The sequence below is a fragment of the Sapajus apella genome, unplaced genomic scaffold (genome assembly GCF_009761245.1).
Source record: "Sapajus apella isolate SASKATOON/1434 unplaced genomic scaffold, GSC_monkey_1.0 scaffold30, whole genome shotgun sequence".
NCBI lineage: Eukaryota > Metazoa > Chordata > Mammalia > Primates > Cebidae > Sapajus > Sapajus apella.
In genome coordinates, this window is record NW_022436970.1 from 2,795,286 (window position 1) to 2,810,132 (window position 14,847).

At 34.7% G+C, this 14,847-nt stretch overlaps 1 protein-coding gene across 4 annotated transcripts in view; it reads left to right on the top strand.

The window, feature by feature from the left end:
• Positions 1–14,847, top strand: part of WDR7 (WD repeat domain 7) — a 391,158-nt gene that overhangs the window by 83,498 nt on the left and 292,813 nt on the right. For all 4 annotated transcript variants that reach the window (XM_032293871.1, XM_032293869.1, XM_032293870.1 and 1 more), the window contains 2 exons: positions 3,202–3,397; positions 12,334–12,548. In XM_032293871.1, coding sequence (XP_032149762.1) covers positions 3,202–3,397; positions 12,334–12,548 — 411 coding nt within the window. The remainder of the gene's footprint in view (positions 1–3,201; positions 3,398–12,333; positions 12,549–14,847) is intronic.

Below are 14,847 nucleotides of genomic sequence, written 5' to 3' on the forward strand. Positions count from 1 at the left end.
TTAGCAAATTTTCATTATTACACTATGTGAAAGAGGAATAAAAGTATTCTTTAAAACATATTTAGTTAAATAGATGTGTCAGAAGAGAATGCATCATGTAGAAATGCTAGAATCTCGGAGTTAAAGCTCTTTTTTATTAACCTTCAGAAAATTACATCTCATAATCTTTTTAAAGCAGATCCTATGTTCTTATTTAATATTCGTTTGTGTGTCCTTTATTTTTACTATATAAGAGTAATAATGTAGAGCTTTTAAGTCTTATGAAAATAGATAACATTTTCTTAAGCCTTTGAAATATCTGCCTGTCTGCATATCTACGGGGAGGGTGAAAGTTTTGACAGGGAAACTTCTCATGAGGGGTTGATAATGCGGAAGGTCAGGTTTGTCATAAGAATGGGAAAGCCTTTTTTCTTAATGGCTGTAGTCCTCTTTCTGCTAAATTACAAACTACGGTAAGGAGATCTTTGACAGAGAGTATGTGTAGCTCAGTGGTTGTCAGTAGCTTTGTGTCACCTCAGATGTTGAGATCTCCAATAGGTGAGAATTTTAGGAACACCCAACAGTAGAGAATATTGGCAAAACTCCATATTGACTCATACTTCATTTTCTCTACTTTTTGAAAAGGAATGACTAGAGTGTATGTGAGCATGAATGAAATGACTTTGAGCTTGGGGACTAGCAAGTAGGTCAGTTAGATGTGTGGCACTAATTAGGAATTAGCTCTTTCTAAAAAAGATTTTGGAGAGTTTGTGACTCTAAATAGCAGAATCAAAAGTAGGGTCGGTGGCCAGGCATGGTGGTTCAAGCCTTTAGTCTCAGCACTTTGGGAGGCTGAGACAGGTGGATTGCTTGAGCCCAGGAGTTCATGACCAGCCTGGGCAACATAGTGGCTCTATTGAACATTTTAATGTATAGAAAACAGTAGCATTGGATGTGTGAATACCGTGATTGACCAGTGCCTGATGAAAGGATATGAATAGATTAAGAGGAATACTGTTTAGGTATCGTTATTTAAGTTAACTTTACCCATAGACAAAGATACCTGTTTCTTTGATGAGGTAGATAAATCAAATGACCACTTTTTGGCAGATTAATGTTGCAAAATAGAACATTGTAGCTAGCCATTAATGTAGCAACCAACGCCTTTTATAAAATGAATAATGGATATATTTGACAAAGTCAGTACTCATAAGCTTTAGAAATGCAAATCATCCATTGTATTAAACTGTCTGTTGCTTTGAGTTGGCAAGGTACATATGTAGCTGTGTGTGTGTGTATTTAACCCAGTTTTTTTCTAATATACCTAACTTTAACTATTTTTGTAGTTTGCCATTTTGTTTGTATTTATTTGTTGATTATAAAATGATTTGTGTGTGTCAGAGTCAACTGCCCCTCAGTTTTTAATGTCTTTTGTTAAGACATCAAGGATCACATTTCATGTTTCAAGTAAATGTTTATCAGGAAAATAAGGAAGCTTAAAAATGCTTAAAATATTCTATATAATGTTTTAGTAAAGGTTTGTAATACCATTTCTCTGAACTTAGTTTTCTTAACTTTTAAAGTGAGTAAACACCTGTTATGCTGAGTATAGTGTGTGATTATAACACAAAAAGTACAAATAAAGGTAACAAAGAATAAAAATAAAACACCTGAATTTAAGAACAATGTAAATAGTTAAATATTACTGTTATCTTTGTTTTATTCCTATGCTGTTTCATTCAAACATTGATTTGAGGTTTTTACAGAAATAAACATCATTTAGTAAGATAAAAATAAGGCTAAATCATGGTGAAGATAATATGGGGAAGAAAGCAAATGAGACCATTGATAAGCCATGTTCAATACTTATGCCAAGGTCCAGCACTGTTATAGATAGAAAATTTAGTCCTGAGTTTCCGAAGTGTGTTCATCTAAAACTAGGTCTTACTAAGATTACTATGATCAAACAACTTTGGAGATAAATGCTGTTGTATCCCTTTGAAGAGATAATTTCGTTCACAGCATTCTAAAGGTTCTTGGAAGTTCTGTAGTTAAAAACAACAGCTACTACCTAACTTCAGTGTTGGCAGTATTTCCCATGCACATTTGACTACTACCTTCCTCCCTTTTTTTTTTTTTTTTTTATTTTTATCTAATACCTGTCAACATGTCCCAATTGGGAACGATATTGAGATACTGATCTTCAGTTAAAAACAGCCTGTTTGCTTAGAAGAACCCCAGCAGGGTGAGGTTTGACACGTTTTTTCTTTAGATCCCATGCAAGGGAAAGTGTGCACGCGTGTGTGCGCGCGTGTGTGTGTGTGTGTTTGTGTGTGCGTGTGTAGTGCAGAACCACAATATGTACAAGAATGAGTTTCAGTTGGCTGTTTTCATATGGTTTCCCTCAATATGACCTTGGAAGCATAATCTATTAGGTCACTGAAATGTTTTCAATTGTTTATAAATTGTTTTACAGAAATCTAGACTTAAATTTTAATTTTTTAGGTCATGGATTCAGTTCTCTATTACCAGAGAAAATCTTTGATTATTTATATCTTGTCTTGTTCTAAAAAGGAGATGAAGGGCAAAAACTAGAGGCGAGCAGAAAATACACAGCAGAACATTTAATTGGCTATTGTGTGGCTAGTTGAGGTGATCTATCTGCTGACATTATAGATAGAAACTGTGAAGGAAACAGGAATGCATAGCTACAGATAATTCGAATAGCTATGACTCCCGAGAAATGATCGTGCAGAGGGATGGTGAGGGTATTGTTTTCGAGCAAAGGTGCAGGGAAGAGCATTGGTCTAAATGAAAGAGTCACAGACAGAAGCACTGAAGAGAGCAGCAACCGCAGCAAACAAAGGAAAGTTCACACTGTGGAAAGAAGAGCACCTAATAACAGATCAATTTTTTTCCCAGCTTTGCCTGCTCTGATATAGCAATCATTTTAGTAAGGTCATCTTTAGATTTGAACAACAGTTTTTCCAATGTACCTTTTACAATCTTTAATCTAGAATTAATTTTGTATAAAATATTTTGATGATTGATCTGGGTTTTATGTGTAATATAAAGGAACATGCTTTTCAACATGACCTAATATTGTGGTGGTTTTTCAATGGCAGCAAATGTATAATTAATTTTGCCCTAAGTTATTGAAGATAGGATCCATTTTATTCTAAACTTAATTTAAATATAATTGAGGTTTATTCTTCTTTTCAGGCAAGAGTACAGCACTGCATTTGCTCTGTAGCCAGTGACCACTCAGTAGGACTTCTAAGTTTGCGAGAAAAAAAATGCATAATGTTGGCATCTCGTCACCTTTTTCCTATTCAAGTAATCAAATGGAGGCCTTCTGATGATTACCTGGTAGTGGGGTGTTCAGATGGCTCTGTGTACGTCTGGCAGATGGATACTGGTAAGACAAGTATGAAGAGATACTATAGAAAATTAAACGGGTATATTTCAGTCTTCTAGAAATGAAAATGTCTTTTATTTGAGGAAAAAAGCCTTGACATGTAAAATAGTTGCTGCTTTTATTTCTAATTGCTTAAGTGGCCTCTCTTATTCTATGCCAAATGCTTGTAGAATATTTCATGAATCTTTAAAAGCATGTAATTGAGGATAACATACAGATGAGGACAGACATACAGACAACAAAGTATGATTTCTGTATAATTCATGAGTAAACTGAATAAGAAGAAATCGTTTTTATCTCAGGTTCACAAATAGTGAAAAAGATAAATCTTTTTTTCCTTCACCAGCAGAAAACCAATGCTGGGAAGTTAATTGTATGAGGTAATTAAAGTGAAGTTTTCAAGTTCTAGAGAGATCATTTAAAATTTCAGATGTCAGAAAGTTTATGTGTTGGGAGTATAATGTAGAACACGTAATGCTTAGCTTAAAAGCACAGGCATGATATGTAATGTTTGTACATAGACTGCCATGCTTTTCTCTAAGAAATTTGCGTGTATGTAACTAAATGTTTATTGGCGTAGGCCTTTTTGAAACTCATTCCTTTTTTACTTTTACAATTTTCAGTAATCATTTATCAGTTACTAAAGCCTTTCTTTTGATTCCTAGCTGTGCTAATATTTCTACTAGATTTTTTCCTTTTCTCCATCTTTGTTTTAGTCTTTTTTTTGAAATCAGACTATATACATATTTCTTCATGCGCTGTTGTAAAAAGGGAGTTCTCTTAAGCCTTTTGGAAATAGCCATAAGCTTCAGTAATCTTTTATTGTCTTCCTTTAACTGGCAGTACATTGGTAATCTTGACAAGAGAAAGCATTCTTGAAGTCTGTCAAAATTCCTTGCTTTTGCATGTAACTTTTCTTTCTCTTGTGTCACTGTAAAAGAGATTCATACTTTCAGCCAAATTTTGAAAGCACAAAAGTATTAGAAAAGAAGAAAGATGAGCCCGCATCTCATTGCTCAGTGTCAAATGTTAACCTTTTTGGCATATTTCTTTCTAACCCCTTTCTGCGCATTAAAAAAAAAATTGCTGTTATACTACATAGACAGTTTTATATCTTTCTTTTGTGTGTCTCCATGTTGTGTCCTATCTGCTTAATAGCACATTCTTGTTTTCTTTTTTGGTCTGTTTCATAAACTAAATATACGGAATTTGTCTTTGGCTCTGGAGTCAGACTGTTTAGTTTGAACTTCGGATAGACTCCTAACTAGCACTGTGACCTATTCCAAGTCACTGGATATTTGTCTCTCAATTTCTTCATCTATAAAATCAGGGTAATATTTCCTATCTTAAAACATTTTTGAGAGAATAAAATAATATTTCCCTGGCATGCAGTAAACAATGTGTATATGTATATGTGTGTGCAGTTCTAAGCTTGTATATGTGCATGTGTATATATTACTGTTATTAAAGAAGCATGCTGCTTAACTTGTTACTTCGTTGAACTTGGGATTATGACTATCCACATTTAGAAATAATTTTTTGGAAATAGGATTCAAGCTCTTATAGCAATAATGGCATTTGTAAGACACTGTATTAAAATACTATCAATATTAAGACTGGGCGTGGTGGCTCACACCTGTAGTCCTAGCTTTTTGGGAGGTGGAGGGGAGTGAATTGCTTGAGCCAAGGAGTTCAAGACTAGCCTGGGCAACATGGTGAAACCCTGTCTCTACAAAAAAATAGAAAAATTATCTGGGTGTGGTGGCATGTACCTATAGCCCCACCCACTCGGGTGGCTGAGGTGGCAGAATCGCTTGAGTCCGGGAAGTTGAGGCTGCAGTCAGTTGTGATTCCACCACTGCACCCCAGCCTGGGAGACAGCAAGAGCCTTTTTTTTTTTTTTTTTTTTTTTTTTTTTTAAGAAGAAAGTATAGCTATTAATATCTGATACATTTTAAATAAAAATGTATACTAAAGTATTAATAGATACATTTGAAGTAAAATTGTATAGTAAACTTGTCTAGGACTTTTTCAAATATGAAGAGAGTATCATTTTTCCAAACTTTTCTGTTGCTTAAATATATAATACTTGAATATTTCAGACACAATAAATATATTTGTGAAGAATATAAAATGAAATTATTTACAAATGAGGCCTTACTGATAGACAAAGCTACTATTGTAGTAATTTTTCTAGAAGGAAATGACGAACAGGTCCTAACAGTAGGGGTACTGGAAGAGGTTATTGTTATAATCAGTTTAGTATAATTAAGCCCAATTTAGATAAAATACAGCATGTGATACAAAAATTTCACAAATTACATGCTGAAGATTTGGGTAAACAGTCAATATGACATTCATAAATCAAGATAAATGCTATAGAAAAGCTGAATTTATTTTGGATTTCAACCATAATAGGAGACATACATTGTTTTTTTCCTCCTTGCTGTTCATGCTGTAGCTACTGTTATAAAGGTCCTTGGGGAGTCAGTAAGGTACATCCTGGAGGTATTGACATTATTTATTTATTAAATTTATTTATTTATTAAATAAATAAAAAATGAAGCTAGAAAAATCAGATTCAGCTGGGGTTTCATGTATGAAATGTATTTAAACTCTGAGGAGATACTTGATCCGTCTTCTTAGTGTTTTGAGAATGTATTTTTACAAGTGCAGCCATACCACGTTAACCCTGTTTTGCATATTGGGCAATTTTCTAGTTGCTGTTTTGAGTTATACTGATGTTTCTAGCTTAAAACACTTGAAGTGTCTTTCCTTTATACTTTATGAGGCATTTTTAATCATTTTTTTCCTTCAAATGAGTACTTTGTGTTTTCAGTTTACATTTCCTTGTGAAATGCAGTCAAAGCTAGTAATACAAAATGTATAGAGCTGGAGTTTCAGAATCTTTTGTTCTTTTATTTTAATATCATCTTATATGCAATGGCAATGTAATAGTGATGTAATGGCCATGGAAATTATTCTTTCACATCTCTAAATAGTTAAAAAATCAGCCAAACACTAGCAACAAGGTTTGGCCAGATGAACCTCTTGCTTCCCTCTTTGGAACTTACTAAAGGTGGGCCACTGACCTAGGTGGATTTTGTGGAGCTGTTTATGTGCATCTGAGATTAAGCATCTCATTCTTCACATTTGATATTCCCAGTGAGTATGCAGTGCCATTCTCACAGGCCTTTAACAAGGTCAGAATCCTGTCTGTTTGGGAAACGGGCATGCAGAGAGTAATGACTGATGTTACAAAATGCTCTTCTTACCTAGCCATTACCAAGCCTAAACAACATCCTCATCTGCTTCTTTTTATCATTCTTGCTACATAACAAAGGTGAATTCCCACATCATATATCTACTCCTGTATGTATAATTATTAGATGTTATTGTACAAGTGCAAATACCATTAATGCTTGACAAATACTATCAGAAATTAGTGCATGAGGACTTGTGAATTTATTTATTCTTTGACCTTTATTTTTGTGTTCTGTTCTCCATGTTTTCTAATATTTCTGTTTTTGCATTTATTTCATGAAATATGCATTTGAATCGTCTTTTTGATCTTAAGTAGCTAATAAAATATAGCAGGAAATTAATGTATATTTGTATGTCTTTGGAAAAACATGTAAAGCATGGCTAACAAAAAGCATGGGTTTCAGGGACTCTGTCATACAAGTCAAATCTCAGTGACTGTTATTCTTCCCTAGGTCTTATTTTTGAAAATGTTTTTATGCTTTTAGTTAGATGTGTTTAAATTGATGTTTTTCTCTTGTTATTAAAATTGCCAAAGAGAATCGGGAGGTAGTGTTGCAGTTCAGTCTTTTGTTATTAATGGAGGGTTTTTGTGGCAAATGTTTTCTTCATGTAGTTGACTCTTTGCCTGTAGTATTTAATACAGTGGAAGTTAGATCTTAAATCTGTATTTCACTCTATATTGCCATTACATCATCAGCTTTTCTGTACATTTTTGTTTTTCATTCTATTACAAAACATGCTACAGGACAGGGAAAGACACAATGAATGGGTTATGAAAAAAAGGTAATTGACTAAAACCTTGGTAAAAACCAAGTATAATCAGAGTTTCTTTTTTCTTTTGATGATTGACTCTATGAAATCATACATATTTACTTACCTATTTAGTTACCATTTTCACTGCTTCCCTCTTTGAAGTAAGAGGTTGTTAGAGTGGAGATATGACTATGCTTACTACTCCCTTCTCTCTCAACCCCTCCATGCAATTAATCACTAAGTCTTTCCCATTAGGTCTCCCTCACCTACTTTTTTTTATTCTTTCCAGTGTACCATTGTAATTTATGGCCATATTTTCCCATACCTAGGCTATCGTTATTGGGTGCTCTGCCTACTCTTTCTTCCAGTTCATCCTGTACTCTGCTGGGAAATTAATCTTAGGAAAGAAAACATTGACAACACGTGGTTCATATTAATGTCTTAATGAATAAACCATAAACAATATTAGTTCATAAAGCCTTCAAGATAAGATCTTCCATGGTGTATCTTCCTACCTTTCTGTCCTTACCTCTTACTGTTCTTTTATGCAGACCAGTTGCTCTAGTCAAGAATAATTGGGTCACTCCCAATTCTTGTTTCTTGTATCATCCATATTCTTTCATGATTTTCACTCACTTGGAGCATCGTTTTTTTCTTTTCATTTTTTTGTTTAAACAATCTATGGTATTGTAAGGAAATTTAAATAATAGGAATGCAGTCTCGTATGTTTGTCTATGTAGCCACCATTCCCTTTGCTCTTTATTGCTTTGTGTAGATGCAGATTTTTGTCTCAAGTCATTTTTCTTGAGTCTAATATTTTTCTTTTAGTGTAAGTCTGCAGGTGATGAATTCTTTCAGCTTTTGCATGTTTGGAAAAAATTCTAATCTTCATTTTTAAAGGCTGTTTTCTCTAGATACAGAATTCTAGATCAACAGATTTTTGTTTTTTGCTTTCCATTTTGCTTTCTATACTCAGCTGTCTCTGGGTTGCATTATTTCCAGTGAGAAACCTGCTGTCATCCTTTCCTTTCTTTTATATAGAACATCTCTTTTCTCTGACTGCTTTTAAATTTTTTTCTTAATTACTGGTTTTGAGCAATTTGATTGTGGTTTTCTTTACATTTCTTGTTCTTGGGGCTTGTTATACTTATTGGATCTGTGGCTATATAGATTTTATCAAATTTGGAAAACTTATAGTTGTAATTTATTCAAATGTTTTCTGCTCTCTGTTATTTTTCCTTTTCTTTGGAGACTCCAATTATGTCTTTTAAGCCATTTCAAGTTGTTATGCAGTTCACTGTGATGGTATTTTCATTTTTAAAAATTATTCTTAAATTTCGTTTTATATAATTTCTATTGGTATGCTTCAAGTTTACTGACATTTTCTTTTACAATGTCTAATTATTCCCATCTAGAATATTTTTCATCCCAAACATTGTAGTTTACATTTCTAAAAGCTTGATTTTGGTCTTTTGATATCTTTTATGTATCACTCTCTCTTTTTTTTTTTTTTTTTTTTGAGATGGAGTTTCACTCTTGTTACCCAGGCTGGAGTACAATGGCGCGATCTCGGCTCACCGCAACCTCCGCCTCCTGGGTTCCAGCAATTCTCCTGCCTCAACCTCCTGAGTAGCTGGGATAACAGGCACACGCCACCATGTCCAGCTAATGTTTTGTATTTTTAGTAGAGACGGGGTTTCACCATGTTGACCAGAATGGTCTCGATCTCTTGACCTCGTGATCCACCCGCCTCGGCCTCCCGAAGTGCTGGGATTACAGGCTTGAGCCACCGCGCCCGGCCGATATCTTTTATGTCTCTATGCAAACCTTTTGAACATCTGGAATACAATTACAATCTTTAATCCTTTTGTCGTCTAATTTTAATATCTTTGTGAGTTCTGGGTTTTTCTTGATTTGGTTTTTTCTCATTATTGATCATTTTTTGGCATGCCTGGTAATTTTTTATTAGATATCAGACATTGCGAATTTTATTTTGTTGGTTATTGGAGATTTTTGTATTCCTGTAAATATTTTTTAGCTTTGTTGTGGGACACAGTTAAGTTACTGGGAAACAGTGTGGTCCTTTTGGGTCTTGCCTTGTTATTACATCTTATCAGTTGGCATATGATTTTACTTTGTTTCATCATTAGTGTTTACTTAGGTCACTTAAGGTGTTTTGTTTTTTGGCTTCTTACTAGAAAGTTATCTTTTTTCTTTTTGTAATTAGCATTTTGTGAGGAGGTACTTTGAAACCATGTAAATAGATTTTCTTTATCAAACACTTAAATTATTCATTTATTGTCAGCTGGATCTCTATTTTATACAACGGATTACATTCCTAAACTGTTATGTGATGTCCTGGATTTGGTCAGTGGAGTCCCTTCACACTGGACATGTGAAGCAAGACACTGCTCAAAGAAAAAAAAAAAACACAAGTAGATGATGCTGCCTCCTCAAGTGGATGTGCTTTTTGTCCATCCTGGATGATGCCCTGTGACTGAGTCTACTCTTCCCAGCATGGACATCCTTTCTCCCTTTTTGGGATCCAGCGTCCTATGCAAAAGTGTCCACTGCATAGCTACCTTCTTCACTTATTGGCCCCAGACCATTCCCCTTCACCATGTGTATGCCCTTCTCATACTTCTTAGACTCCAACTTTCTGTGCCAGGTTGCTTTCTCATGTGTTCATTTCTTGGACCTACCTTTGGGTTCTGTACTGGTCTGCCTCCCTGTGTGAACTCCTTCCTCTCTTCCACTCAGGTTCCAACAGTGTCTCTTGATGCACATGCTTCTGGGGCTGAACCCTTTTCCAAGCCTCTGCCACCACCTCCCTCTTGTTTAGCTTCCATCTGCAGTGTGTCAGACTCTAACATACTGCTCTGGGCTGTTGCAAGCCCGCTTTTCAACACCATGGCCCTCGTCTGACATGGACCCCTACCTTTCCTCAGCTCTATTTACTAACTTTGGGCTTAGTTGTTCAAAAGGGAAGAGGAAGTATAAACTTCTGACACCAGGGAGCAAGTTTGTTACTTGGTGCTTTTGCAGGTAGTATGTTCTCACTTATTTTGTTTAATGATTTTATTTTGGATGTCAAGAAGGGAAGGTCACTTAAGCCTTTCCATTATAACTACAAACCACATTTAATAGAGAATTAAGAGCTAGAACAGTAAATTCCAAATTTATTCCTGTGAAACTTTAAGATTTCTGAAAGAATATCATTTTCAAAATCAAATTAACTTTAATTAAAATCGTTTCCCACAATATTTAAAAATAGATATATTTGTAAAAAATTGATATGTTACAAATCTTCAGGTACAAGAATATGAAGTTCTGTACTAATTCACCCATGTAAATATACCCTGTTAACTGTGATGTACGTCTATTGAGACTATTTTTCTTTGACTGTAATATCCCTCCCTTTTATACTATGAAGACTGTTCTCTAATTTATTTAACAATATGTTGCGGCTTTTATTCTATGTTAATATATATAGCTGAGCTTCATTTTAAAAATTGGTTTTGTAACTTCACAGTACTCCTTTGAGTGGATACATCATAAATGATTGACCCAGTCTACTAATGATAGATATTTAGGTTTCTAAAAAATTTTTCTATTATGATTAAGACAATAATAACCTCTCACACATATATATTTGAATATGGTATCATTATTTAGCATAATCTTAGAATGGGAATTCCTGTGTTAAAGGAAATGTGAGTTTTAATAGAATTTGTTAAAATTACTAATTTTTATTTGTACTAAAAGTATATTACCATTGAGAATGCTGAATATCTATATGATAAGAGATAATGTTTCATTATTGCTTCAATTTGATTTGATTATTACTGAGGTTGACATCTTTTTGTATGATTACTATCCATTTGTATTTATTTTTTTGATTGTTCATTTTCTTTAAACATTATTTTGTTGCCTTATTTTTTTCTCATAGATTTGTTAGAACTCTGTATTTTGAGGCTGGTAACTCTATCTCCATTTAATCCACAAATAGTTACTCAGTGCCTCTAATGTGTTCAGTGTACCAGGAATACAACAGTGAACCAAACATCTGAAACTCTCTAGCTGTTGTGTAGTTTACATTCTGGGTAGAGAAAGGCAGGTCAAAAATAACAAAAACTTTAAACATACAGTATGTTAGCTGGTATTTGTGTTATGGAGAAAATAAAGCAGAAAAGAAAAGGGAGAATTTGATAAGATGGTCAGGGAATAACTCATTGAAAATGTGACATTAAAAGCTTGAAAAATGGGTGAAGGAGGTAGTGAAGCATGTATTGGAGGAAGTTTGTGACTTAGACAAGAAGTGCATAGATGGAGATAAATGGAAAGCATGGCCAAATGAAGAAGCCAGTTGTAAGTAGAAGTAGTGGTAATTTCCACAAACATATGAAGAAACATTTGGCTGGATGGTGAGAGTAAGAGTCAAGAATTTGCAGACAGAATGGAGAAATTATAATATTTTTTCCAATTGTGGAAGTTTCTTAGAGAAGGAGAAGCTTCAATTATTCAAGGGGAAAACAAATTTTAGTAAGTTTTTTTTTAAGATATACAACTTAGAGGAAGGTCAAATAACAGATTTTAATGTTTGTAATGGTGTGATGGGATGGGAGTAGTGAAGAAGGCCATCTGGGAGATAGAAAGAGTGGAAAAGTCTGGAGGAGGTTGTTGGAATCTTAGCTCTGAACTTGACTTAATTGGGAAGTTGCGTCAGGGACTTTGTGGGAGAGGACTTAAGGTGGTACCACATGGAAGATTGTTAGAGGATGGAAGTACGGAAAGATATTTCCAGGAGGCATTGATAAAACACATTTCTACATAAAAAATTTTCATACCATTTTTCTCTACTTAAATGATTTAAAATTGTGTTGTATTATGTAATATTTGTGAATATATTTGTCTCTCAGGTGCATTGGATCGTTGTGTGATGGGGATAACAGCAGTTGAAATTCTAAACGCTTGTGATGAAGCTGTTCCTGCTGCTGTTGATTCACTTAGTCATCCAGCAGTCAACCTGAAACAAGCTATGACAAGACGTAGTCTTGCTGCTCTTAAAAATATGGCCCATCATAAGCTACAAACCCTTGCAACCAACCTGTTGGCGTCTGAGGCATCTGACAAGGTAAGCTTCGTATGTGGCCTCCTGAAGTGTATAGACCTCACTTACCTGCATTTAGTAACATAGCTTTGGCATACCTTAGAAAATAATTTTTGAGAGATGACTCCTGAAAAATAAGCTTTTGTTTTTCATTTATGTTTATCCAACATAGTTTGGGATTTTCAAGTATTTGGCATTTTGAAAAAGCAAGTTATTCTTACCATTCAAATATTTTAAAATTCTTCCTACTGAATTAAGTGCTTTAGTTTATGAAATTGGAGTGAACATTGTGTATACAATCTGTCTTACTTTTTGGTAATCTTTCTGCTGAAAGATTGAGCACTAGCTAATGTCCCTAGGAGGGAAAAAAATAATTTAGGTACAGTTAGATGTCTGTACTTGTGATGTATCATTTGTTTTAAAATTAGTTTCTGACTTTAGTAAGGTTAAGCTATTTCAAAGATTTAAGAAAATGTTTGAGAATAAAGTATGATCAAGTTGTAGAAGTATTGAAATTTTTCTGAGACCTAAGCTCAATCACACTTTCCTTTTTGACACTTGGCTAAAAAAAATAACTTATACTTTGATTATTAACTGAAGATTATACTATTAAAAAAAAAAAATCCCCGCTGGGTGCTGTGGCTCATGCCTGTAATCCCAGCACTTTGGGTGGCTGAGGCGGGTGGATTACCTGATGTCACGACTTCAACACCAGCCTGACCAACATGGAGAAACCCCATCTCTGCTAAAAATACAAAATTAGCTGGGCATGGTGGTGCATGCCTGTAATCCCAGCTACTCAGAAGGCTGAGGCAGGAGAATCACTTGAACCTGGGAGGTGAAGGCTGCAGTGAGCTAGAGTTTGCAGTGAGATTGTGCCATTGCACTCCAGCCTGGGCAACAAGAGCAAAACTCCATCTCGACAACAACAAAAACAATCCCAATTCGTGAATTGGTTACTTATCTGTAATTTTGCAGACACTAGCCACTGTTTGGTCTGTGGTATTTGTGTAATGTGGTATAATTGGAACTAGTTTGTCTCTAGTAATGGATAAATAAAACCTAGAGACAGTCTCAATGTTTCATCTTGAATCACTGCTTAAAATTCTAGTTCCATCTAAATAGTCATTAGCGTTATTAATGGATAGCACAAGTACTTTTATTTTTAGTCTCTTTTCTTGATTTTCATTTTTTAAAATGGTTAGACATGTGAATAAATAGTGAAGGGGTTGAAAGGCTCATCTGTAGACTTGAACTAACCCATGAATTAGTGAGTGCTGATGACACATGAAATACTGTAGGCAGTTCCACTGACCCACATCCTCCAGTAATTCTCAGTAATGTCACCCTTTGATCATTCTTTCTTCCCTCAAGATATAAATGTTTTATCAGCTGTGTTCTATATTTCAACAGTTGTGAAACCCTTCTACACTTTATGCTTTCAGTAACATACCCTAAGTGTGTGAAGAAATCACAGCTTAAATGCATTGGCCATACCTATAATTACTTTCAAGGAATCACATAGCTGTCTCTGGGAATTCAGTATTCACAGCACATTTTCTGATATGATATGTAATTTAATTTTGAGCAAATTTATAAAACAATATGTTTAAGAGCATACATGCATGTTGTATAACTCCCAAATATATTCTTTCTCTTGATGGTATCCCCTAGAAGTAAAAATTTGGAAAAATAATGATATAACTTGAAAATTAAAGAAAAATAAGTGGTACAGTAACAGTTATGAATGGCTTTTATAAGTGGTCGTGGTCCATTATGTGATTTTTACAGTCTTGTTTGTCCCTGTTTTAATAGCGTATTTTATAGTGCAATTAGTGATAAAAGCACCAGATATCAGGGACACTACACTTATGTATTGTAAAATATATTGCTTGTGAACCTCCTTAGTCTTGTAGCAGTGGTAATTGTTGCCTGGCCTACAAGGAAAACAATTACAGAAGGGAGGAAAAAGGCTTAGGAAGCTGAGGCTGTGGGAGGATAATCACTTGATGAAAAATGTATGTTGGCTGGACCATTAGGGATTTCTCTAACTATTTTCTCATGTTGAGTTTGAGGCTCCTTCTGAAGGGAATATTTAAAGAGCTGTCCTCTGGATAGCTTTCTAACCTCAGGAGAAATAAACCCACCCAAAGTTAAAAAAAACAAACAACTACAAGCTTCTCAATGGTACAGGCTTACTCTAGGATACTGGATCTATTTTTTTTTTTTTTTTTTTTTTTTTTGGGGGTTTTTTTTCTTTTTTCCGCCGGGGGGGTGCATGGGCGGGGGCGGGTCGGCCCACCGCGCCCCCCCCGGAGTCGGG